The sequence below is a fragment of the Rattus rattus genome, chromosome 6 (assembly GCF_011064425.1).
Source record: "Rattus rattus isolate New Zealand chromosome 6, Rrattus_CSIRO_v1, whole genome shotgun sequence".
Taxonomy (NCBI): domain Eukaryota; kingdom Metazoa; phylum Chordata; class Mammalia; order Rodentia; family Muridae; genus Rattus; species Rattus rattus.
The window spans coordinates 6,815,873-6,843,294 of NC_046159.1; the positions used below are offsets into that span (position 1 = coordinate 6,815,873).

The 27,422-nt window shown below is 40.8% G+C and overlaps 1 protein-coding gene across 2 annotated transcripts; it reads right to left on the minus strand.

The window, feature by feature from the left end:
- Window positions 1–909: 909 nt before the first annotated feature.
- On the minus strand, window positions 910–27,422 carry Amn1 (antagonist of mitotic exit network 1 homolog). 2 transcript variants are annotated; one of them, XM_032905453.1, is made up of 7 exons: window positions 27,209–27,422; window positions 23,108–23,240; window positions 20,378–20,522; window positions 8,965–9,182; window positions 8,131–8,187; window positions 6,317–6,428; window positions 910–1,403 (listed from the first exon to the last, which is right to left on the minus strand). In XM_032905453.1, exons 1-7 carry the CDS (start codon window positions 27,244–27,246, stop codon window positions 1,330–1,332), a joined length of 777 nt encoding a protein of 258 aa, XP_032761344.1. In that variant the 5' UTR covers window positions 27,247–27,422; the 3' UTR covers window positions 910–1,329. The 2 variants fall into 2 exon arrangements, with proteins under 2 accessions (XP_032761344.1, XP_032761345.1); XM_032905454.1 differs by lacking the exon at window positions 27,209–27,422 and adding an exon at window positions 26,617–27,163.

Genomic DNA, 27,422 nt, shown 5'->3' on the forward strand with positions numbered 1-27,422 from the left:
ACCCAGGGGGGCAGAATTTATACATTTTGAACCCATTTTGCCAAGGAAGAAGTACATATTTGGAAAGAGCAGCCACAGACCCCAATGAAACTGCCTTGGGATACAGCTCAGCGGTAGCCTGTCTGCCCAGTATGTATGAGCCCTGAGTTCAAGCCATAGAACTGAGGGGAGTAAAGTCAATGAAATGAGTGTCTGAGCAGAAGCCTCAGTAATGTGAACACGTTGAATGGCTGCCCCCAACCCCCTTCTCTGTGTGAATCCAACCCTAGCCTCATGCAAGCTAGGCAAGTACTCTGTCACTGAGCCACCTTTGCAGTTGAACGTCTCATTTTAACTGACGAATCATTACCGTTGACTTCAGGGAAACAAGTCTATCAGAGGTAACAGGCCTTAATATCCACTTTGCTTTTGGCTAAACATTTTTTAAATGCATCTTTATTTAGAATTCTACCCATATCTCCTAGAATAGCTCAAATACTTACACCAGAGATAGGAGTATAAAGGTATAGTAAGTTGAAGTGGAAATTTCTGATTTCTTTGGAAACTAAGCTATGTCTTATGTTTTGCTGAAGCAGACATAGAAAGAATGTTAAAGCAGACATGTGGAAGGAATTTTTGCTGCAACAAACATGAGATGTTCAGAAAGAATATAAATATATTCCCACAGACAGTGGGCGGAGGCTCTGGCACCTTGCTCTGCCTTACTGGTCTTTGCTGAGGAGGCTCTGGCCTTGGTTTGCCTTGCTTGGCACTGTTAGTCTTCACTGATGATGGTTCTCTTTGCATTGCTGATTTGTGAGTGGTGACTGCCCAGTGGACTGGATTGCACCTGCTGATTCCTGTTGGTGTTTTGCTAGAGGACTGGATGCTGAACTGTTGCTGACAACAAAGACTAGAATAGACACAAAGAACTATTTCAAAACAGCTTTTTATTAACCTTTCTTTTCCACTTCCTCTCATGGGCTAGAAGGGAGGCTGAAATATTTAAGAACCCTTATTAAAGTAGGTTTTGAAAAATCTAAGCCTACAATACATACTTTGAAACTTGTTATTAAAGAAAGAAACTCAGCCCCCTCTCCATCAAGTACAGTTCATGTCAGAATCACCATTTAAAAAAATGGCTCAAACAAATATGGGATAATAGAAGTGTTAAAATGTTGAGTCTGTTAACTTTAAAGCACAAACATTTACATTAAGATTGAGGAGATTCTCTGAAAGTCACAGCTTAACTAGGACAATAAAACAATAAATTGGTGTTAAATTAAGTAAAAAAACAAGTATGTATAGCGTACATCCTGGGCAAGGTCCTGGGATCAGCCTTAGTAAAGATCAATAAACAGACCAAGTCACTTGCTTTAGTTTTCGTGATCCTATTAGTTGCTCCAAGACTTCTCGTGAATGATCTATAAAAGAGAACAATGACACTATATTAATTTACAATAATCAAATATATTTAGTGTTTTTCATATATAAACTAGGTGTAAGCTCAGAGTATGCCTGTAATACCAATACTTAGGAGGTATAGATATTAGGTATGAGAGTCAGGGATTTAAGACAGATCCAACTCATAGCAAGTAAGAGGCTAGCCTGGGCTATTTGAGATACTGTCTTAGCACAAAGGAAAAAAAAAAACCCTGCAAAACTAGGTGTGGTGATAACTACTACAGGGTTATTGGAAGGCTCAAAAACAACATGAAATATCTCTGGTGGCAGAGATGTAAGCCAAAGCCCTCATGTCTGGCTTTGAGTGAAGTGTAGCAAAGCCTTTGCTTTGTTTGGGTTAAATCAGCAGAGGCTACGAAATTGTTTGAGACTGAGCCTTGAAAAAAATGTCTTTCTGGAAAGTCTGCACTTTCCTCCACCTCTTGGGTAGTGCTTTAAAAACTTTCATTAGCCTTATGTGTTACAGTATTTATTTCATTTTTTTTTTAACTTTAAACAAAATTTTACTATACAAAGGTTGTCATGTAATTGGATATTTCTCTACTTTGTGTGGTATTTATTTCAAACTGTTTGGGCCAGTGAGATGACTCAATGAGTAAATGTGCGTGTCACCAAGCCTCTCAGAGTTTGATCCCTAAACTCAAATGGTGGAAAGAGAGAACCAACTCCAGCAAGCTGTCTTCTAACCTTCACATGCCTATCATAGCACGTGAACATAAAATAAATATTAAGCTTTGGCTTAAGATTCATTTTCTCATTGACTATCTAATTTTTTCCTGAGTTGGTTTTTATTAATGGGGGATTAATTAATATTAATATTAATAAATATGATTATTTCCAGAAGGTAGTCAGGATGATTTGTAAGGTAAAAGTAGCAGAGGTAAATTTTGTAAGGTGTATGGAAGCTATCCCTACACAAACAGAAGATCATAGTATTTCAGCTATTTCAGCTAAAGTTCCAGGACAAGAAGCGTCTGGTCCACAAACTGCTTCACTTCAAAATTTGATGCCAGCTAACCTGTTCATATTAGAATCCATAGCACTTCATCTGTTTTAAAATATGAAAGTATTCAAATAGGAAGCTGGAGAGATACCTGAATAGATATGAGTATTTGATGCTCTTTTTAGAACTTGAGTTTACCTGCTGGGTAGTTTACTAATGCCTGTAACTCCAATTCCAGGGGATCCAATACCCTCTCTTGATTCTGAGGGCATTGGCATACAAATGGCTGGAGAGATGGCTCAGTGATTAAGAGCACTGGCTGCTCTTCCAGAGGTCCTGAGTTCAAATCCCAGCAACCACACAGTGGTTCACAACCATCAATAATGAGATCAGATGCCCTCTTCTGGTGTGTCTGAAGACAGCTACTGTGTGTGTGTGTGTGTGTGTGTGTGTGTGTGTGTGTGTGTGTGTGTGTATGTGTATAAATAAACAAAATAAGTCTTTAAAAAATTAGAAATCAAAGAAAGGATTTCTTTTGGGAATGCTGTGATTGGAGTATTAGTAAGAATATTGAAAACAAAATTTTTTTTCCACCTCAAGTCCATTAAAAAGGACTGTAGCCCAGCAATAGTGGCTCACACCTTTAATCCCAGCATTTGAGAGGCATAGGCAGAGGTAGATGGATTTCTGTGAATTTAAAGCTGGCATGGTCTATAAGAGAGTCCAGGACAGCCAGGGCTATACAGAGAAACCCCCTTGAAGCTCAAGAGGCACATTGTGCTGTCCAGGAAGCTCAGAGAGGACCATGATGTTGAGACATTTACTGTCTAAGCAGAGATTTTCACAGACAGAAGGGAACTACTGTAGAACTGTCGTCACATCACATAGAAAGCCTAACTCTGCTGGAAACAGGATGGCCAAAGAGCAGATCCTCAAACTGAGAGGATTACAGGAACACACTCTACTCCTTTACTCCAGGCCTAGAGTTCTGGACTAGCCTAGACTCAATCATAACCATAATGATGGTAGTTCTGTATAAGGGAAATAAGAGTTACTTCATAAGCACCTTTGCTTATTCAGTATATAGGTCAAGTGCATACAGAACTCAATGGCTAGTCTGATTTTTTTTGTTGCTGTATGTATGTGTGTGGTGAGGGGTGTGTGTGTGTGTGTATAGGCGGATGTGTATGGAAGCCTACAGTTGACATGGGTGTCTTTCTAATTGCTTTCCACCTTATGTATCTGACCTTAAAGCTTATTATTTTAGCTCATTTGTCTAATCAATTTGCTCCAGGGATTTTTCTATCTCTACCTCCTGTTTGTAAGCTAGGATTACAGGTGGGATCTGTGAAGGGCCCTGTTTAATATTACAAACCCCATTTTACTGTTAGACTTTATTTAATGTTTAACTTGCCTTTAGATTGGATTCAGTTACTGGAAAAATGCCAACTTGTTCCAGAAACAAAGTAGGTACTGAGAAAGCAAACCTTTCCCTGTCTTTCTCATGCAAGGGTATTGAGGAAAAAACAATCTTTCAATTATTATTGCAGCCATGGTTTTGGTAACAAAGATGGTTAAGGAAATCTAGGCTGTAAAGGACTCACTGGTTGAATTACTTTATTGGCTGCCCTTAAATCCGTTATCATCCGCTATGAGGATTTGATTTGTGCTCACATGGGAATTCGCATGTCTGCTGTGGGACACTGCCAACGGTTGGTTTTTTGACTGATCAATAAAGAGCCAGCCAAGGGCTGGGCAGGGGGACAAAGGGAGGACTTTGAGCATTCCTGAAGGGGGATAAAAAATGCAGGACAGGAAGGAGAATCGCCATGATGGGGAAGCAGAGACTGGACTTGGGGTACCGGAGAGGCATCCTGCCTTGTAAGAGCCAGTGAAGCAGCCAGGGCCCACTTCCCTGATCGGGTCCGGGGTAGCAAGAGTGGCCTAGCCATTGAGCTAGCTAAGGCACATACAAATATAAAGGCAGTGTATATGTGCTTCTCCATCTGAGATCCAGAGCATGTGGGGTGGTCCATGTGAAGCACATGACCATCTGCTAGAAGGTTAGAGCAGTTTAAAAAATTACCACTACAGATGGCATGCAACTTGGTAGGCTTGTATCCACTATTAAAAATTATTTAGAGATTCTCAGATAGAAAACATGCACCATGACTTAGATTAGGAGTTTGGGAGAATTGGCTTCTTAGCAGGCTATAGATTTTGCCTGAGGCACATGGGGATTTGTTCTCTGGGGTTTGGTACAAAGAGACTGGGCTCAGAGGCACTGGGAGCCCCTGGTGTGCAAAGAGGCTACGCAAAAGGCAGAGGCAGACAATGCAAGCTGCATTGCTGCTCACAACCAGATAAAGAGTAGAGATGAATGAAATTTGATTTAATTGTTTTTAAGAATAGAAAGGAATATAATGATAATTGTTTAAGTGCCTTTTAAGTATACATGGAATAAAGAAATCCAGGCCTTTGATATCAAATGATCAAATGTAGGAACCGAAGGCATGGAGACAGAATAAAATAAGTGAAAAAAAAAAAAAAAGACATTAAAAAAAGTTGAAAAAGTCTTGCCAGGGAAATTCTCAGGTTTTTGAACATGGTTTACAAGGAATTTCTGGGGTTAATTAGCCTGGTATGACAAATTTAGAGCCTGGAAATAGGCTTATACAGTAAGAAGAAGGGAATTTAATGCAAGTTAAATACAGAGATGAATAGAGGCTTTTGATCAAACTGTAGGTCAGGAGCAGGAGATAAGGAGAAAGTCCTTATCTCAGACAGATAGTAGAAACTTTAGCCTTGATCTCATATAGATCAGGGCAGGAGGTAGTAAAGAAACACTGTCTCAATGGATAATAATAATTGTTTAGATTGCTTCAAATAGTTTTAATTATCAAAATGAAGGAGATTATTAAGTTTGGAAGTATTTATGATATTAAAAATCCTCTGTGAGAGGTCAAGCTACTAAATTAAATTAATCTATACCTTTAATGATTACTCGTTACTGGACCAAGGGCATGCTATTTTGGGAGAGAGGCTCTGCATCTGTGTTAAGAGGAAAGGAGAAGCTTTGGAATTCTTCCAGAGTGTACAGATCAGATGACAGGGGAGACCCCCTGAAGACCCTGTGCCTAATTATTGTTCGGCAGGAGCTTTACGTGCTGAGCTACGTCCTCAGCTCTCAGTGGGTAAAGTCTGTGTTGTGGTGGTATTTGAAACGGTGTTTGTAACCCAGATCACCTTAGCATTTACTATGTGGCTGCAGCTAACCTTGAACAAGAAGCCATTCACTCTACCTGTGCCTTATGAGGGTTGGGATTACAAGGATGAGTCGTGATGCATAAATTAAATCGTTTTTTAGACTGGATTTCTACATTTTTGAGTAAATGGCAGCCAACTGGTTATTTAGTGTTATTTAATAGATATAATACAATAAACCTGACACTTTTTTGGTTGTTGTTTTGTTTGTTTTCCAAGACAGGGTTTCTCTGTATCACCCTGGATGTCCTGAACTCACCTTGTAGACTAGGCTAGCCTTGAACTCAAAGATCTGCCTGCTTCTGCCTCCGGAGAGCTGAGATTAATTAAGGTGTGCAGTCCTGCCAAACTTGATGTTTCTTGTCTGTATAAAGGATCATGTTAACACTATGACTGCAATCATTGTTGGCACCATCCTTTTGTAGGTTAACACTGAATCTTACCACCATCATTACTAGCATTGTTACCATGACTACTACCTGCTTTGGGATCCAAAGTAGATCAGATAATCACCATGAACAAGCCTATGAAGAAGGTGTGGCACTGTATCATTTTACCGACAAGTACAATGAATAATAGAACTGAAGGAGTAATGAATTTTCTTAAGGTTCTACAGTTGGTAAAAGAGGAAGTCAAGCTTAAATATAAGCAACCTGTTAGACTGACCTGTTATCAGGGGGCAGCCATGGAAAAGAAGTATACATATCTGAGGACAGGCAGTCAGGGCAGCTTCAACAGCCTTATCAGTTAGATTTATACAGTAGCCCATGTTAATCTCCTATGTAGAAAAGAAAATGAAAGAAAAAATTTAAAATCTATAGATCTATAATAACAGCACAAAAAAGTTTGGAAAGAAATTTTATATTAAAAAGAACTAATGTGACTAAGGTACCATCTGATACTGACTCCACTTTGTGTCTGCTTAGACATTTCTCAGCCCTCTGCCCCACCAACAGCTATGTCTGCCTTAACAACATATTTGGGATTTTCCAAGACTCTGACCATGATTCAATGTATTAACCAAAAGTTTATATAAATTAAAGTAACTGATAATGATATAAATAAAAATAAATTGTTATATAATGACTGAAATAATTGTCATGTTCTGCCAAAGCAAATGTAGGGTCATTCTGACCTTCATCTGACATTGATGTCATTGTGGTTTTTGTCTTTAAAAACTCTGTGTCCCTGAGTTTCAGGACCCAGAGTTTCTATGAAGCACTAGCCTCTCATGTAGGTTACATCAGAACCAAGTATCTACTTATTTTAAAAAATCTGCTATACCATTTCATGGCAGAAGGTGGGTGTGGGGGTAGGGGACAAGAGTGAGAGAGAAAGTGCTCAGTGAAGAAACATGTTTGGGTTTTGAAATAAGGTCAATGCCAACCTCCATTACAAAGCAAGTTCAAGGCCAGCCTGGGCACCATGAGACCTAATTTCTTAGCGGATGCTAAGACATAGATGTTGGACTTCTCAATCTATATAACTGAGAAATAAATATCTTTCTTTTATAAAAATAAAATTAAAAAAACCTATCAACCCACAAAACAAACAAAACCATGGAAACCAGGACTGGTTAAAAATAGAGGCTGGGAAAATGGATCAGTAGGTAAAAGTTCCTGACCTGACTTTCATTCCCATGTAAGGGTGGAAAGATAGAACCATGTAGAGCTGTGCTCTGACTTCCACACATGTTCTGTGATATGCATGTATACAAACAATACATACATTTTAAGAAGAATGAAAGGGGCTGGAGAGACACTCGGTGACATCTGCCTGCTCTTCCAGAGGACTTGAGTGTGTCACAGCAGCCTGTGCCGGCTCACAACTGTCTAACTCCAGTTCCAGGGGATCTGGCGCCCTCTGCTGCACCCCTCACGCATCGGTCATGCATGTGGTGCACAGGTACATATGTAGGCAAAACATCCATTCACACAAAATAAAAATTAGCTTTTTGGTTTGTTTTTAGACAGCATTTCACCATATCACGCTGGCTAGTCTAGAACTTACTGTATAAACCAGGCTGGCCTTGGACTCACAGAGATCTGCCTGTGCAGGGGTTAAAGCACATGAGCCACCACACCTGGAACACACACACACTTTTTTTTTTTTTTAAAAGGAAAAAAAGATAAAAGCAGGATGAAAGCTGGGTATGGCGGTGCACTCACTGTAATTCTAACAATGAGGAGACTGAGGCAGGCAGAGTGCTACAAGTTCAGGGCCAGTTTAGGTTCAAAATGTACAGCAAAGCAAAATTAAACAAACACCCGCAGAAGATACAAAGGCCAGAGGAAAAGGACATCTCAGCAGGTACAGAGGCCTGCCATGCATACCTGAAGACTTAAATTCTTTAAAGCTCAAGTAAAGGTGGAAGGAGAGAACCAAGTATACAAAGATGTTTTCTGGCACTTTGCCTACCAATAATAATACTTTTTTCCTGAGGATAAAATTTAATATATTCATAAATGTTTCAAAATTACCTCTAATTGTTTGGCACACGGTCCACTAACAAGTGCAACCACACCATTGTCAGAGACCTAAACAAAAGGAAAAGAAATATATCCTGTGATGGAGATGAAAGAGTTTTCTAAAGTACATTAATCATGAACAGTAACTGCCTCCCATTCAGCAAACCTATCTTTTAGTCATATATTCTTCCTATTAACCAAGAGTGAGCTCAATGCCCCTAACAAAGGACCATACTTTCTGTTTATTGAAAAGCAGAATGATGTAGGAAAGGGATGAATGCTGTATTAATCCTTTACAGAAGTTTACAAGGAAAGGAATGCTTTATCTGACCCATTCACCCAGAACAGCAAGCATAACCCACAAATCACACTATGCCTTACACACAAACACACTGCTCTGAGTTAGGGACATGGAGAGGTTACGGGGGAGACATACACATTATTCTGAGTCAGGGTCATGGACTGGTTGGATGTGAATGAAATATAAAGAATATGGTTTGAGATCAAAGCTATGTCTTCAGCTTAGCTTTCAAAAATTATATGGAGAGTTCAAAGTATAGTAAGATTGATTATGTTTTTCTTAAAGGTAAGTTATATTTAAATAAACTGAATACACAGTAAAAAGTTTTAAATGATCTCAAAGCATATAATTAACTTGGCAAAAATTGGGCAAATGTTTTATCTGTGAAGGCAAGTTTTAAGAAGCATTCTTGAAAAATCATTCTCACACCATCAAGATCATCAACAATTTCAACAATAGCAAAAGAACTAATTATGATATTCTGATTAGTCAAGGATAATAATTGAGACAGCATATAAGTTGTGTCAAGCTTATATCTCATTTACCTGAGTAGTTGAAAAGTCAACACACTGCAAAAATGGGCAGTTTTTCCCTAATGCATGTAAGGACTCATCAGTAATACTTAAGCAGCCACCCAAATCAATGATCTTCAGCAGCTGACAATTGAGTGCAAGAGCAAGGACCCCTTCATCAGTGACACTGCAACATCCTTTCAAAGAAATTTCATGAAGGTCTGAACAGGATGAAGCCACAGCTTTTATTCCTGGGAGGAAACACAATACTATCAGTGAACTATGTGGTTATAAATGTGCATTACAAAATTAAAAAATACCCAAAGAATTATCAGGAAAGAATTTCTTCACGCCTCAGAGGGACAAGGACTTTCTTTATGAGATATAATCATAGGAGGCTTAGTGGAAGCCTGTAGAAACATATACCAAAGGCTGCTTTAGAAAGGCTACCTCAGTCCTTTAGAAAGCAACCCTTTTTGTTCTTGACCTGATATTCTGTTAGGTAACCTCTGTGGATACATGTTAGACATACCTACCTTGAAAGAATAGACCCAGACTCCACTGTACTAACTATTGCACTAAAAATGCAGTGAGACAGTAAGTCTAATTGTCAGTTTCCTTGCTTTACCTTAAACTAGCTATGATTTGCCCCCACCAATGTAATCACAGGGTGCAAGGCTTTATGGTTACTTTTGTTTTATATTTTAAAAAGTCGTTACAGTTCTTTTTAGTTTGGAATACTTTTTTCTGGGAAATTTGAATCTATATCCTAGGCTATCGATATATGGTTCAGAATAAACTATTTTCTTATCTCCTTCAAGTGAGGTTATTATTTTGCATCATATAAAATAGGCAGATGCTTTACCAGGGAGCTATAGACTGTTTTTCATCCTAGCAATCACCAACTGTAAGTTAGTCAGTTTCAGAGTTCCATCCCACACAGGCCAAGTATACCAGGACAAGGTGTAGAGGCAAGAAAAGTAGATTTATGGAGGCAGCACTTTTGTTAGCTGTGAGGGTAAGGGAGGGAGATCTTAGAGGTAAAAGGACCAGATGAAACCTTCTGCTAGCTATTTCCCAGTTCCTGTCATTGGCAAAGAATTCAGAGACGAAGTAAGAAGTCAAGAGGGAGTTTTCCTGTACAGGGAGAGTGGGATTCATCAGCTTTTCTTGGAAGGCCATGTGCTGTAGATGGGAATGTTTGCCATCATGCACAGCCCATGACTCCTTTTCTTTTCTCTGGCCAGAATGGACTTGGACTTTCTGTAAACTATTTCTTTTATTTATATATTCACTTATCTCCCATCTCCTCCTCCTTCTTCAGAGAGGGACTCACTATGTAGTCCAGGCTGGCCTTGAACTCACAATGATCATCCCGCCTCAACTTCTGGAGTGCTAGAATTACCAATGTGAGTCACCATGATTGGCTTCTAGTCTTAAAACAATCATCATGTTAAGTTTCATAGCTGCTAGCTAAAAACTAAGGAAGAACGTTATAAAGGCTAGATATTTTAGGTTCTACACCTCTAAAGAGAGGTTTGGCAACTTACATATTTTCAGCAGAAGAATGAGAGGAATGGAACAACAAAGGGGGAAAGCAGCAGAGGACAAATCCAAAGGAACAGCCCTGTTAAGGCACCTATGAAGATAGACTTGTTTTTCTAGTCAGCTGTAACAGACACTTAGAAACAGCTTTTGTTAAAAAGGATGGCCTCTTCACTTGTCTGACAAGATAGCCAAAGGCAGGACATAAGCTTGACATTGTTGCCCTTGTTTTATGCCTATAGTTTTTACTTTTGAGGCAGGCAACATAGGAAATATAGTTTAGCCTGGGACTCTATTTGGATTTGATTATATACACATCTTCCTCTTATTTTTTTTTTTTTTCTTTTTCTTTTTTTCGGAGCTGGGGACCGAACCCAGGGCCTTGCGGTTGCTAGGCAAGCGCTCTACCACTGAGCTAAATCCCCAACCCCACATCTTCCTCTTATAATAATGTACTTGGCAGCCTGGTTCCTTCATTTACATATATTATGCACATATACATCTAGCAACCTCAGAACTCTATCAATCTCCCACCTTCTTCAGGCTACTTAGTCTCCCATCTCTGAAAAATAGTATAGATCCTCTCCAAGACTCCAGTAACAGCATATTTCCAATTACCCAGGTACAAAGAGTAGAATTCAGGATGAATTCGTTTTGGGTGCGCCACTATAAGGGGAAATTGTGTCCTTTTGTAAAATTTCAGAAAGAATCCTCTATTTACCATTTTGTGCCTATGCATAATTGGGTACAGAAGGGAACTTATGGGGAGACATGTACAATAGGCAAAATAGATACATGACTTAATCTATCAATCAAAACAGAGAACCACCTCAACTATGCTCCTTAGTAATCAGGCCTCCCTTAGACCCTACTGATGCAAAAACACTACTCTTAACTCAATTGGTAAGAGATAGTATACTCTATGAATGACGATGGATCTGGAACACTGGTTCAAGTTATCCCTGATTCCATATCCCAAGTTAACATGATATTGTTATAGTAATAGAACTAAGAAAATCATGAATCAGAACACATTTTAAAAAAAAAGGCATTTAATTGGGAGCTTGCTTACAATTTCAGAGGGTGAGTCCATGACCATCATAGTAGGGAACAAGGCAGTAGTAGGCAGTAGGCACCGTACAGGAACAGTAGCTGAGAGCCTGCATCTTGATCCACAAACATGGGCAAAGAGAATAAGACTGGGGGCTTTTGAAACCTCAGTCTACCCCCAGTGGCACACTTCCTCCAATAAGGCTACCTTCCTAATCCTAACAGTTTACTAATTGGGAACCAAATATTCACATATATGAACCTGTGGAGGCCATTCTTATTCAAACCACCACTTCCTTTTCACCACGTGGTTCTCAGTGGCCTCTGGTTTAAATGACTAGCCTTTTACAAAGAAGGACACATATTCCTGGCCCAGGCCACACTGCTAGTATTCACATGCCTAGGCAGGAATCCAGACAAGCTTCTGGGACTGCCCAATATTGTGTCCAAACATCCGGACAAATGGCTTCCTTGTGGGGCTAGACACTGCTAGAAATGCTCGTTGTCGGCACGTGGCTTAGGCGGCCAGGACAACCATATGTTCACTGGCCTTGTGGGCACAGCATAGGCCACTCTGGCAACAGATGATCTCAAAGGCATTTCTGTCAGGATGAAGCTTGGTTTTCTGCCATCTGCCCCGACTCCTTCAGTCTTAGAATCTGAGGTTCTTGGGCTGTGTCATTATGGGGCCCATCTGATTCCTGTGTTCTGGCACGGAGCCTGTGGCCAGGAATGGACAGCTGCTATGCTTCAACTCCCACAGCTGGACTTCTACGTGGTACCTGGAGCTGGGTGGCATGGAGAACCAGCATCTGGGAAAGGTCACTCTCTGCAGTGGGGCCAAGTGGCAGGATATCGCCAAAATGCCCCAGATGGCGTCTTCTCTTGCCACCAGTTTTCCAAGGGCCATTTCTACAGTCTTGCCCTGCCAGGGTTTCCTGTCCTCTGGGCTGTGTCTTTAGTCAAAGGACAGAGAAGCTGGCATTGTTCAGCACTGTGGAGGAAGGGGCAGTCTACTGCATTCTCCATGGCTGGCAATGACATTGGTCTGCTCTGCCAAACTCAGTGTTATGTCCAGTTCACCAGACCCCTAAGAGACCACCAGGGACCACAACTCTGATAAAAGTTCAAGAGAGTATTTATTCTGAGTTTGGACTTAGGTCATAACCCTCCCTGTGTAACAGGTTAGGAAAGTGACTCTCGGGTCTAGGGGCTTAGGGTTTATATAGGAAAAAATTGTAAGCTGGGACTTTCAAGCCTTGGTGGTACATGATTGGGTAAAGGAATGTTAACCTTTAAAATGATACCATTTATTCAGACCACAGGGAGAGACCATACATCTAAAAGGGGGCATCTTGTCCTGGGAATGATTTATGTTTTCTTAACTTATCTTGTTATTGTGATCAGTTTTTCCTGTTATAAGTTGACCACAGCTGTTCTGCCTATTTTTGACAGCTGGGAACACTTGGTAGTCTCTTTCCAGAGTCCAAGGGTGGGGCCCATATCACTCTAAGGACAGCAGCTTATCTCCAAGGACAGCAGCTTAAAATAGTTTAGAGGACAAGATGGAATCTGTCCTGTTGCTTTTTGTCTCTTCAATAGATACAAAGCTGGCAGAGGAATAAGCTTGAGATGGAGAGATGGGTTGTGAGTGGGAGGCCACAGTACTGACAAGGAAGCCCCAAGAAGCCAGTGAGGAAAGGCCAGCCCAGAATGCAGGGTGATCTCTATCCAGAAGCAAGGCATTCAAGGGCTCCAAAGCAGCTGGTGAATTCAGGATTAAGGATCTGGTTCTGGGGAGCCCTCTGACAGGTCCATGTTGCCATGGAAACAACCTTGTTTACCCTACTCTGGCTTCCCTCCTGGCCTACTTAACCTCCTGTAGTCAGGATGTGCCTTTTCCTGGAGTCATTTGTCTTTGTGTCCTCAGGAAATGGCCTAGGAGCCATTTCCTCTCAGTTATTCTCACAAGGGAGGACCTGGTGGCATACTGGCTCATTATAAGAGGAGACTAAAACATTCCACCTTGCAGAAAAGCTTCTTAAACTCATGAGGTCCCGGAAATTGGACAATCTAGACTACTAGGTTTCAAGAGTAGCCTCATTTCCTGGAAGAAGCAGAGACCAGTGAGTTGGCCTGGAAGAGTCCTGGCAACCTCAGGCCAACTGAGCTACCTAGAAAGGACACTTTCCAACTTGAGCTAAATGTAGGCTGTGAAGTGTGTTCTAGGTGCCCAGCTTTTGTGAACTGTTACATATGCTGGGCTGGGCTTTCGTGATGCAGCTGCCTTTGCATCATATTTGCTCCTGTAAGTAACCCTAGTAAAGCTCGTTGGTTTACCATGTTGAGCTTTTGTGGTGTCCTTACTTTGGTTTGTCATTGGGTCCCTATTTAGAATAAAAAGATGCTTATATCTCTCCAGGAATAGTGTCATACAACACTGTATCATCTACAAACCCAACTGTGTCAGTTAATTATCTTTGGCTATGTAACCAATAACTCCAAAGTTTAATATTTTAAAAAGAGTGGAGTTTCTTTTCTTTTCTCGCATGTGTGTGCATGTTATGTGTGCATGCATGTGCGTTTTGAGACAGGGTTTTTCTGTGTAGTCCTGGCTGCCCTGAAACTTGCTTGTAGACCAGGCTGGTCTCAAACTTAAGAAATCTGTCTGCTTTTCTCTGGACACTTTACACATACATTGGTGGGTACGTTATGCAGACAAGTTACAGAAGAGAAAGGAAATTAGCCCTCTAGGTCTCAGATACTATCTGTGGGCAGTCTTTTGATTGGCAGAACCAAGGATTTATCTTTAGATCACACACAGAGGAGGCAACAAATGCCCTCTTACTAAGAGAGACATACATGTACGTCTTTAGACATACATACAACATTCCAACCTTTGCACAATCCCTGAAGTTCTAATCAGTCAAGTCACAGAAGATTCAGTGTAAGTGTGACTCTTTCTAGGAACTTTCCTTTGCAACTCTGTAAAAAGAAACGCAAGGCTGTAGTGTAGGGTCCTTAAATATTCTTGTGTGGTTGACAGTCAATCTTGAGAGTATATCCCTCTACAGTCTGAACTTTAATTTCATTCTAAAGAAAATTATCTTACTTCTTTTGCAAATCTGTGTGAATCCCTTTTTCCCTCCTAATTCTGTGGCTAAGAAGCCAAGAATCTGTAAACATTTGACTCTGACTCACTTGAAATACTGGCTGAAAGTACAGTAAGCAATTCCTCTAAACTTACAGGCATCTTTAAGGAAAAGCCTAACCTCAGAGGGCCAACTATGTGAAATTAGAATTACTCATAAAGGTGAGCTTCACCCTGTAGCAGAAATAACCACATTATAGGAACTTTGATTCCCTTAAGCTATATATATAGCAGAATTAACTATTCAACTACCCTTTGGTACCAGGGCAGAAGTGGTCAGTGATCACTGATAGGTAGAACCACATCTTGACTAGAACTGCTTAATTAGGCACATGCCTTGCTATCCTGCCCCAATTCTTTCTCTACTTAAGCCTAAAGCTTGTGTCGGTTCCTGAATGATGAATTTAGGATTATTAGACCTCTTCACCTGCTCATCTTTACAATGCACACTGATTTACTCTCTTTTCTCTGGTTTTCATCATTACTCATTTCCTTAACTGGTAATTTGGGGTGAGTGGCAAATTCTAGATTTCTGGGGCTGGCAAGAGCTGGGTGGGCTACTGACCTAGCACTACCATTCTATGGGGACCTACCCTGGGGACCCATCTAGAGTTCTCCCCTATGTTCTTTTTGTGTGTCTGACCATCAGTGTCTTTTATAAATACCATTTGCAATCACCCAGTAAACATATGCTGAAGTTAACTGAGATAACCTTGTCCTGATCTTACCTTGACTCTACTTTGTGTCTGTTGAGGTGCTCTTCCCACTGCAAAGTCACCTCCTTGAACAACTATACCTACCTTGGCAGCACATTTTCTATGACCAACCATAACCCAGATGTACAACCAAAGTAACCTCTGAATGTAAAACCAAAATAACTACTGTGCTTTGCCGAAACAGATGTTAGAAGGGTCTCCTAACCTATACCTACCCATGATGTTACTGTGGTCTTTGTATTTATAAATACAGTGTCCTTGAACTTTGCCTAAGAACCCTTCATGACAAGAGCCTACTCTGGCTTAAATAAAGAACGATTACTTGGCCTTATACTAGTGATGGTCTGTAACTTTCTCACGTGGATTAGAACAAAGCAAAGTACATGAGTTCTGTGAGCCACTGTGACAAGTTATCAATTCCTAAGGAGTGTTCCAGGGCTAAAACCCAAACACCATTTAGTACCACCAAAGTCCACATTTGAAAGTCTTTATTTAGCTGGAGAGAAACAGTCCTCATTGAGCAGTCTTGAATGTATTGCAGGGAACTTTAAAAGGAAAAACAAAAATCATAGAAAAACTATATCCTGGTTGGCAGTTGCAAGGGAAGTAAAGCAAGCAAGCAGTTTAACAGAAGCCAAAAACATGCAGTTAGCTGGGGCATTTTGACCCCAAGTTTCCAGAATTTTCCCATGGGACTTTTCATGGCAGGGGTAGGAAAGGAAAGTGGGGTCAGTTAAAACAATGATGGCTCTAGCTGAGACTCCATGGAGGAACCTTTGCTATAACACAAGGAACAAGTTGTGGGATGTGGTGATGTGAATAAAAATGATCCCGAGAGGTCTATAGGGAGTGCCATATTAGGAGGTGGGCATTTCTTTTTGAATAGGTGTGGCTTTGTTGAAGGAAGTGTGTCACTAGGGCGTGGGCTTTGAGGTCTCAGAAGCTCAAGCCAGGCTTAGTAGCTCACTGTCTCCTGCTGTCTGTGGATCAAGATACAGAATTTGCAGCTCCTCTAGCACCATGTCTGCCTACAAGCCACCATGATGACGACAGGCTAAACCTTTGAACTGTAAGCCAGCCCCAATTAAATTTTAAAAAAAATTTTTTTTTTTTTTTTATTTTAAGAATTGCCATGGTCATGATATCCCTTTGCAGCAAGAGAAATCCCAACTAAGACACAGTAATTCTGTATAGCTGGTTAATCAAGTACCTACTGTAGGCCAGGACTTGGGCTTGCGCTACAAACAGAAGACAGTCTTGCAAGGCAGACTTAACTATGGGATGTGATATTACCTCTAAGTAGATAGTGACAGAACTGAATTAAATGATAAGAAATCCAACTGAGGCTGACAAGATGGCTCAGTATGCAAAGGTTCTTATTGCCAAATCCCCAGGAGGACCAATCTCCCCAAGCTGTCCTCTGACATCCACAGGAATATACACAGCCAAAAACTGAATGAAATAAATTAAAAGTGAAAAAAACAATCCAGCTAGTATATGGAGAGTAAGATAATTGCTTGGTATAAAGAAATATACTCATTTGCTATCAGAATGCTATGCTTGCTGTTTTAGAATTCTTTTTAAATGAGTTATTCGTCATGTAAACATGCAAAACTTGTTTATAGTATTGTGAAATCCCAAATGGATAACCCAAATGATTGGAAAATAAAGCCGACTAGCCAAACAGTCATCCAGAAACCTACTTATGCAATCATGTTCTTCTTCTTCCTTCCTGCCTTCCTCTTCTTTGGGATAGTCTCACTGCACAGCCAAAACCAGCCTGGAACTTCAGGCCCTCCTGCCTCAGATATCTCAGTGTTGGGATTACAAGTGTGTGCTACCATATCCAACTAGGTACTTCTTTATTATACTGAAAAAAATAGTTAAAATCCTAAATTGAAAATAATCTAGGGCTGGAGAGATGGCTCAGTGGTTAAGAGCATTGACTGCTCTTTCAGAGGTCCTGAGTTCGCTTCCCAGCAACCACATGGTGGCTCACAACCATCTGTAATGGGATCGGGTGCTCTCTTCTGTTGTGTCTGAAGACAGCAACGGTTTACTCACATGTATTAAATAAATAAACAAATAAATCTTTAAAAAAATCTATACTAGAAAAGAACATAATTGAATATAAAAACCCACCATTTTATGTAATTACTCTGAGAAAATAGTTTGAATATAAAACATGTACTGCACTGACAGCAGCCATGAAGGAGCTGCAGTTAATACTGGAGCCTGAGGAAAACAACTCACCAGTTAGCAGAGCTACCATGAGTATACCTCAGAGAGGCAAAGCCCGAGGGTCCTCTTTCCTGAAGACCCCTTGCAGCTGCTAGCCCTTACGGCACTTGTTGCTGCCTTGGCCACCCAGGTCGTTTTTGAATGAATATCCTTGGTAGGGTTTCTAATTTCCCACTCTGCAATGCAATCATAATGCACAGGAATAGTGGTGATTTCTCAAAAAGCAAATGCCACTCAGATTAATGATTTAGCTGAAGATTCTGAGAAAATTAAAAAATATGTATAGTTAAAAATGTTAGGTCAAGGTGCATTTATTTACAATTAGTTAAGTCAGGCTAGAGTGCTTTGCCAGATTCTTTTTAACAGAAAACCTAGGGTATAAGAAAAATTGAAAAGCACATTCTTAGTCACCTAATGAAAGATCTGCTAAAGTCACTGAACAAGAACAAAGCGAGCCCAGTTGCTAAGGGCTCAAGAGTTTCACGCACAGGGAACAGGCTAATGATCAAAGTGAGTAACTGAGCTTCAGTGCCCACTGTTAAGACTGGGCTTCCATGTCCACTGTCAAATCTGGTTTTCCTGGTTTTATAAGTATAAATTTGCTGATGAGTTTTGGTGTGTTCCTTTAGGTTTTAGTGCTGCACAGTATGTAGACTGAATAAATTTAGTGTGCCGTATGTAGACTGAATAAATTCTTCTTTCTCTGTTGTCTCAAAAAACAAAACAAAACAAAACAACAACAACAACAAAAAAACCCTGTGACTCAAAGTTCTCTAGTTAACTATACATTTATTTTCCTATGAAAACAATATAAGAATAGGTAGATGGTTAACTATGTTAGAAAAATAAGAATTGTGTTAAGTTAAAATAACATGATGTTTACCTCTTTTCTGGTAACTGAAAAGTGCTATCTGCCAGTATAAGAGAAACTGGCAGTTAAAAATACTTGGCTTGCTCAAATTCAGTTAATTTTTAACAGGAAAACTATTGCTTGCGGATATATATGTATTGTGGAAGAGACCACATGGGAAGCTGAGTAATTAGGTGTGGGATTTAGAATAACCTGTTTTTTAAAGAAATGAAACTTGTAATCATAATGTGTAACTGAAACTCATGATTAACAAGTAACTGTAATGTGATTTTTTTTCTTTTGCTTGAAGGATTGCATTTGAAAGGTATCTAAGGACTAAGAGAGAAAAGCGTTGCTGCAGGCTTGATGGTCACGTCCACCTACTGTGTGAGCGTGTGTACCTGCTTCATGTTAGTTGCCAATCTCACACCTCCATGGATCACTGAAATTAATGCTGGAGCTGGCCTCTGGCACTCCACAGCCATTTTTTAAAAAATTTTTTATGTGTATAGATGTTTATCCTGTATGTACACCTGTACAACATACGTATGTAGTGCCCAAAGAGGCCAGAAGAGGGTATTGGATTCTCTGGAATGGGAGCTATGTGCTTGCTGGAACAGAACTTGGTTCCTCTACAAGACTAGCGAATGCTCTTAACTGCTAAGCCATCTTTCTAGCCACACCCTCCTTAATATTTTTGGGTTTGGTATTGAACGTCTTGTAGAGATTGACTAGTTTATCTAATTTGTTTTTTCTGGTTTTGAGATAGGGAATCATGTAGATCACCTGGACTATAAGATCCTATAACATCCTATATGAGCTGAGGATGACTTTACTTCTTCATCTCAAGGCCTTCACCTTTCAAGTGTTGGGTTTACAATAGGAGCCACCCCACCCATCGTAATCTGACGACTGTTTCTGTTATAATATTGCATCAGAAAAGTGGTGGTATAAGCCTTTATTCCCAGCACTCAGGAGGCAGAAGGCAAAAGTATCTTTGTGAGTTTGAGCCCAACCAGGCCTACATAGTGAAATCCTGCTTAAACGGACAAATAGCAAAGTGTTTAACCACACTGGCAGTTGACACAGAAGATTACTAAGAGTTCTAGGGTAAACTGGTTTACACAGTAAATACCAAGCTGGCAAAACTCTAAAACCAACTGTAAAAACCAAAGCAGTACTTTTGTTTTCTTTTTGTGATGGTTTCATTGTTCCAGGCTGACCTCAAACTGGCCATGTAGCTCAGACTGACCTTAAACTCTTGATCTGCCTGCTTCTACCTCCCAAACACAGGGATTATGGGTTTTTGTCATTATACCTGGCTAGCAACAAAAACCTTAACTTTAACCAAATATCAACTGGCCATGTCATCTACTATAACAGGCAAAATGTTTATAACACAGCGGTATCATTTCAAATATAAGGCAGTGACAATACGTTTCATAAACGGTTATCTACAAGAATTCTAACTTGGATCACTTTTTCTTACTCTTTTTTTTTTTTTTTTCTTCAGTTTTTTAACTCTTCATATTCTCTTGCTCTGTAGGCTCAGGCTGGTGTAAAACTCACTATGTAGACCAGGCTGGCCTCAAATTTGCAATGATCTTCTTGCTTCTGCCTCCCTGAGTACTGGAATTACAGTTCCATGTCACCATGCCTGGCCCATATTTCCCCATCTCTTTCTCTTTGTAAAATTTAGTTAACATACAAAACAATGTTTTGTTTTAACATTTTTCAGACACGCCTTGCTCATATTGTCTTCTCCCCTCTCCCCTCTCCCCACCTTGCTGGTGCCCTCATATTCTCCTAAAGTATTTTTTTTCTTCTTTGCTCCACAATTATATCAGGGGCTAAGTATTGGCCCGCCCATGTACTCAGTGATTGTAAACATACCTTCTGAAGTTATGCTATTTCTATGTTCTCTGCAGGATTTTAGATTTAGTGCCTTCAGTTTTCTGCACTTACACAGGTGCTGGAGAGCCACATCTGAGATATTACAGCTCCTCAGATCTAGTCTTTGGACTTCAGGGTGTAACACCTGTAACAAATAAATGATTTTGAAAAAAAAAAAATTAAATTAAAAAAAAAAAAGCGTTTGCAACTCTAAGCAGTCTCTCTGGCTCCCAAATTAAAAGTTTTTTGTAAAGCTGTATTCCATCCTTAGTTAGTGATCTGGTGACTACAGTAGGTAAGTGGCTGGTGAAAACACAGCCAAGAATGTAGGATTTAATCCCCGTGGAGAAGACAAAGCAGGAAAAACAAACAAACAAACAGAACAAACATGTAGCTTCCAGCTGGAAATGCACCACTCCGTACCTAAAGTCTTCAATGTTAAAATAGCTGTCACCCTGCCTGGCCAGTCACAGTATTGGCATCTTCTGACTCACTCAATTGGACCTAAATACTTCTGTTCAGCAGGTATTGTTCCCAAAGGAAAAAAAAACCTGATCCTCTGAGACACTCAGTCAAATGACCGGATCTTAGGCAGTCTGTACAGGAGGAACCAATCCCTTTAGGATATGTATTTCTCCTTTGCTGTTACTGAAAAACCTAAACAATTCTAGCATCACCAGCTCTTAGTTGAATGAAATATAACCAATTTTGGAGGTCACATAGCTGAGCAATATGAGAAAGATAACACCTCTGCCTCTGGGTTGCGTCACCTAGGTGTGGTGCAGGAACTTGGCCAAGTACTGCTATCTTACAAATGTCTGATGGGTGAGTGGAATGGAACGTAATACTTGACATTTGTCTCCATACTTCGTCTGTCTCCTTTGTTGCCTTCATCTCTAGGTTAAATCTTACATAGTTCTACATGCTGACATGCTGACCAGAGAGTTCTCTAGTCTTCCCTTACATCCACTTAAGACTAAAGATGCTTACCAGCTACCATGACCAGAAATTCCAGATCATAAAAGGGATAAAAAGAGGTGGTACCTGAATCCCTTGAAGATCTTTGCTTATTTCCCCCAAATTATGTTTATTATCCCCTCTACCTGCTCTGATTCCTGTCCTCTATCTAACACTCAGATCCCTGCACGGGAGAAGCTGGTTTGTGAGCAAAATACCACTTCCTCATTCTTTAGCCACTGAGTAAATGTTTGCGCCTTCAATACCTGTCTACTAGATATCATAGGCAAGATATTTAGTTACAGGATACTAGTCCAGGCCGGTCTGGCTCTCTCTATGTAGACTGGACTGCCCTCAACTTACAGTGACCCATTTGTCTCTGCTTTCTTAATGCTGGATTTAAAGGCATATGCCACCATGTCTAGCCCTAACATTACTTCTTTATAACATGTACTTCAGTCTTTTGTTTAAACATAATTTATTATTATTACTATTAATACTATTGGTATTATCCTTGTGTGTACACATGTACAGTGTATGTGCAGAGGTCAGATGGTAACTCCAGAGAGTCAATCCTTTTCTGGTACTGTGAGTTTCTGGGACTGAATTCAGGACATCAGGCTTGCCTGGCAAGCATTTCCCCCCCCCTGAACCCCAGCCTTTCTTTCTTTTTTTTTTTTTTGTTTTTTTTGTTTTTTTTTGGAGCTGGGGACCGAACCCAGGGCCTTGCACTTCCTAGGCAAGCGCTCTACCACTGAGCTAAATCCCCAACCCCTACCCAGCCTTTCTTTATTGGTTTTCTGAGATACTCTCACATAACTCAGGCTATCCTCAAACTCACTATTTAGACAAGGCTGGCCCTTGAACTCTGTGATCCTCTTGCTTCAGCTTCCCAAATGCTGGGATTATAGTAAATACCATTGAGCCTTTTTATTGTTGCTTTGTAACCAGGGTATCTCAGTATAGCCCTGGCTGTCCTGGAACTCACTATCTGAACCATACAGGCCTCAAACTCACAGGGATCTGCTTTCCTCTACCTCCTGAATACTGGAATTGAAGGTGAGCCACTGCCTGGCCTCACCAGAACTTTTTAAGTTTTTCTTTTTTTCTTTTAAAATATATGGGAGGGTAACTAAGAAAGTCTGGCACTAGATCCCTAAGGACCAGAGTTAAAGGCAGTTGTAAAGCTCCTTATGTGGATGCTGGGAACTGAACTCCTATATCTGGGAAAGTAGCAAGAACTTTTAACTGATGAGCCATCTTTCCATTTTCACCTTTTTTGAGACAAAGTCTAACCTTATAACCTACATGGGCCTAGAATTCACTATGTAGCTCAGACTGGCTAGAAACTCACGGCAAATTTGCCTCTGACTCCTGAGTATTAGAATCACACACAAAATCTTCCATGTCCAACTGTCCAATTGTTGGGGGTAGTTAGCACATATTCGTTGTTTTGGGGAGCTACTGTTCAGTGTTTCCTTGAGGCCAATAAATAACAGCCCAATTTGTAAGTAGGCGGATCTCTGTGAGTTCAAGGCCATCCAGGGCAGGTTTTAATGTATATTTAGGTGTAGAGAGAGGAAGGGAGGGAAGGAGAAAAGCAAGGAAGGGTAGAAGAAGATAGTACCCATTCAAGGGTGAGCACTGGCTTTTCAAGCCAAAGTCATATTTTAAAATGACTAATAATTTGTACTATATCCCTTTTCCTGTTAAAAAATAACCTGAAACTAAAGCTAAACAGTGAAATAAACTTTTATAGTTATACATTCTTACCTCATTTATATTGGAATCTGTTATCCGACCCCGCATGCTCATTATTTTAATCAGTCTATCCTTAATGTTGGGAGGCAGATATTTAATATCTGATATATATCTGGAAATATTGATTATTAGGCACCGAAGACATCTGGAATACAAAGAGAATATAGAAAATTACTCTGTATCTGCACTAGTAGCTAACACTTATCAATACTATTTGTCAGCACTTAGTCTTTCATAAAACAGTATTTTTATTAACATTTACAAGGTTAGCTTGAAGAGAGATTCATAGTCACTGCCTCTGTAAAGTTACATATGATAGGATTTTCCTTTTCCACTTCCCTCTGTAAACCCATTACCAATACATATTTTAAAATTTTGCTTTGAAACAGAGTCTCAGGCAGCCTGGGCTTGCTTCCAACGTACTGTACTGCAGACCAAAATGACCTGGAATTCCTAGTGTTTCTGCTTTACTTCTACAATTCTAGGATAACAGGCATGTTATCCTATGATAACATTATTAAAAAATATTTTCAGAAGGGCATGAGTTCACAGCTATTCTCAGTGAGTTAGAAACTAACCTGAGGTACATGAGACTGTCTCAAAAACAGAAAACCAGGACTAGGAAGATAACTCACTGGTTCCGAGCACTGGCTGCTTTCCCAGAGGATCTGAGTTTGATTCTCAGCATCCACATAGCCGCTTACAACCATCTGTAATTCTAGTTCCAGGGGATCTTATGCCCTTTTCTGACCACCATGGACCCCAGGTATGTGAGAGATAGAGTTTTAAACTAGCTCAAAAACTCAGCAACGGGATCTGACTCAGGAAGACAGATGGTTAAAAATGCAGGAGGACTGGGGCAGACTCACTGACCCTCTGGATGTCACTGGAAGTGAGTAAATGAGTAACGGGTTCTGTTCTGCCCCTGTGATGTTTGTTCAAGCCCCCACTGTGCCCTACAGATAATGTTCCAGCCATTGTGTCCTGCAGATAGTATTCCAGGAAACCGGGGCCGAAGCCTAACCAGATGTGTATCAGATGCAGATGCTTCAACAACTATAAGGCCCTGAAGCACCTGAGGACAATTTAACCAGGATTTCATCCTGGCGCACTGACTGTCTGAGGATAAATGCAGCTTGCAGGAAGGGCTCTCTGACCTATTCTTTCCTACTCTAGCAAACCATAGAAATCCCTCTGAACAGCATGCCTTCCTTCCCTGAATAATGTTCAGAAATAACCTTAATCCTAGGTTTGGGCAGTGTAGTTGCCTTGGGGCATACAAACTTCATACCTCTCCTTATAGCTCCCACTGTCAGCTCTAGAACTTACTACCCAGCCCTCACCTCTCTGTCCTGCCATTCCTTTACACATTATTGTTCTTTGTCAGAATGTCAAAGCCTTCCACTTTGGCCATTTCTCTGAAAAAAAGCCAACACTCAAAACAAAAAACAAAAAAACTCCAAAGCATAAGCAGAAATTAATGAAAACCTGGGTTTTGCTTTGTTTTTCTTGTTAATGTGTTTGTTTGGTTCCTAGACACAAAGATGCCACTTAACTAAAGTGGTGGCTGGGGATGTAGCTTAGTGGTCCTAGGATCAGTAAGGCCCTGGTCTTGATCTTTAGCACCACAAAAACAAAAAAGCCAACAAACCAGGTGTCTCAGTCAGGGTTTCTATCGCTGCAATGTAACACCAAGACCAAGAAGCACGGTGGGGAGGAAAGGGTTTATTCAGCTTACACTTCTTCACTGCTGTTCATCACCAAAGAAAGTCAGGACTGGAACTCACACAAGAACCTGGAGACAAGGGCTGATGCAGAGGCCACAGAGGAGTGCCACTTTACTAGATTGCTTCCCCTGGCTTGCTCATCTTGCTTTCTTATAGAACTCAGGACCACCAGCCTAGAGAGATGCTATCACAAATAATGGCCTGGGCCCTCTCCCCAGATCACTAATTGAGAAAATGCCTTACAGCTGGATCTCATGGAGGCATTTCCTCAATTGAGGCTCCTTTCTCTGTGATAACTCCAGCGTGTGTCAACACACAAAACCAGCCAATACACCAGAATAGGTAGTTCTTTAGCCTCTTTTAAAGCAACGTAAGCAGCATGTCTTATGGCCTCAAATTCTGGCCATCTGAGAAACTCATACTTGTCAAGCAACCCAAAATTCTGTTTACAAACCACACACACACACACACACACACACACACACACACACCTCACCTCACGAATGACAATAATCATATACTTGTGATCATTTTTAGTACAATCCCTTTTCCCTTTTTGCTTATTTCAATCTTCCTTTCTGACCTTATGCACACTCTGTTAGTGTCTTATGTTAATCTAGGATATATTCTTTCTTCCCCTTTGCTTGCAAACACAACCCCACACAAACATATAATAGGTGTTTTGGGAAGGGAGGTCTCAGTTTCCCTTAAACAACATCCCAGGATAGTCACTTCTTAGTACCCACTGTCTTTTCATTCAACAACCTCTTATGAGAATCCTTCAAAGCATTTCAGTATTTTCATTCTTTGTAACAGCTCCAAGTTTCATAGTGGTCATCTCACTTAGTTACTTCACTTTAGAAAAGCACCCATATTGTTCTGTTTTATGGTAACAATATTGTCAGATTGCTTTCTAGAAAGTCGGTTTTAAGTTCTATCTACACAGACAAGTGTGGCATACTTGGAGTTCCAGCACTCTGTGGTCATAGGCAAGAAGGATTGTAACGTTCAGGGTCATTCTCTGCCACATGAATCTGAGGCCTGCTATGTTACACTGAGTCCCTGTCCTCAGAAAACCAAAGCCAAAACACAAGCTGGTGCTGGTAACTCAAGTCTGTAATCTCAGCATTTGGAAGGCTGGGGCAGAAGGCCTAAGGGTTCAAGGTAGGGCTGGAGAGACAGCTCAGAGGTTAAGAGGACTGACTGCTCTTCCAGAGGTCCTGAGTTCAATTCCCAGCAACCACATAGTGGCTCACAACCATCTGTAATGAGATCTGGTGCCCTCCTCTGACCCTCAGGCACACATGCAGGTAGAACACTGTATACATAATAAATCCCTAAAAAAAAAAAAAAAAAAAAAGTTCAAGGTTAGTCCGTGCCAGAAGATTCTATCTCAAAACAAAAAGGATGCAAGTGAGTTGGCATTATGCCTAGTACCCAGGAGGTTTAGGTAAACTAGGAATAGTAGTGTATGTCTATAATCTCAACATCCAGGAAATGGAAGCAGGAAGATCAGAAGTTTATCCTTGGCTACACAGTGTGTTCTAGGCCAACATGGGCTACATGAGATGGTCTCAAGGAAAAAAAATAAATAGCAACAAAACAATACAGAAGAAAACACAGGAACTTAGGTAAGAAATAACATTTGCTTATGTACTGTTAGATTCACCAACGGAACCCAAGTAGTCTGTCTTTGTGGCTTCCAATCTCAAACCATTACTGCTTTTGTTCCTAGAGTTTTTCTTTTTTAAAAATAGAAATAACGAATAACACAGAGGCGTGACTCTAACTCACTATATAGCTGAAGAGGGCCTTGAACTTTTGATCATCTCAAACGGTGTTTGCTGTCATGCTCAGAGTTTGTCCTAAGGGTTTTACATATAGTAAGCTGATTCTCACAAAGAATCCCTGAAATAGGTACTGATACACGAATTTTCAAGATTCTATTTATTGGCTTGGGTGTGTTTGTCTTACAACATTACACCGTTAGCCTCGAATTTGTGGCAATCTTCCTGTTTCAGTTTTCAGATGGCTGGGACTACAGGCGTGAACTCCATGCCCTGCTGTTACCCGAATTTTAGAAAGCCTCCTGTATCAGGAGAGATATGTTACTGTTCATGGTCCCAAAGCTATCAAGTCGCGCCGGTATTAGCGGAGGTTTGTTTGTCCAGCCCGGATCCAGGTTTCTTTTGTTCTGCCTAGATACTCAGCGCCCACCCGAGCCCATCCATCGGGTGGAGCCACCAGCCCCACGCTGCACCACGGTCCTCAGCGACCAGGCGCAAGGCCGGGCCAAGGACTAGGATCCAGCCGGACATGAGTAGGTGAGGGAAAGGACTGGGGGCTGGGGCGGACACGAAGGAGGGCTGGCCAGGGGAGGACTCACAGTTCCAGAAGTTGACTGACTACTCGCGACGAAGGCATCGCGGAAGCCCTCTTAAGCTTGGACCGCAGTTACGGCCCTCCATAAACAACTTCCGGTCGCGCAGGACTGGTAAATCCAAATGACGTCACAGGGAGTCGGCCCGAGGCGTGACCACATTAAAAGCGGAAAAGGAAGGCCCGGAGCTCTCTCGCAGCGAAGCTTTTTAGGGCTGCGC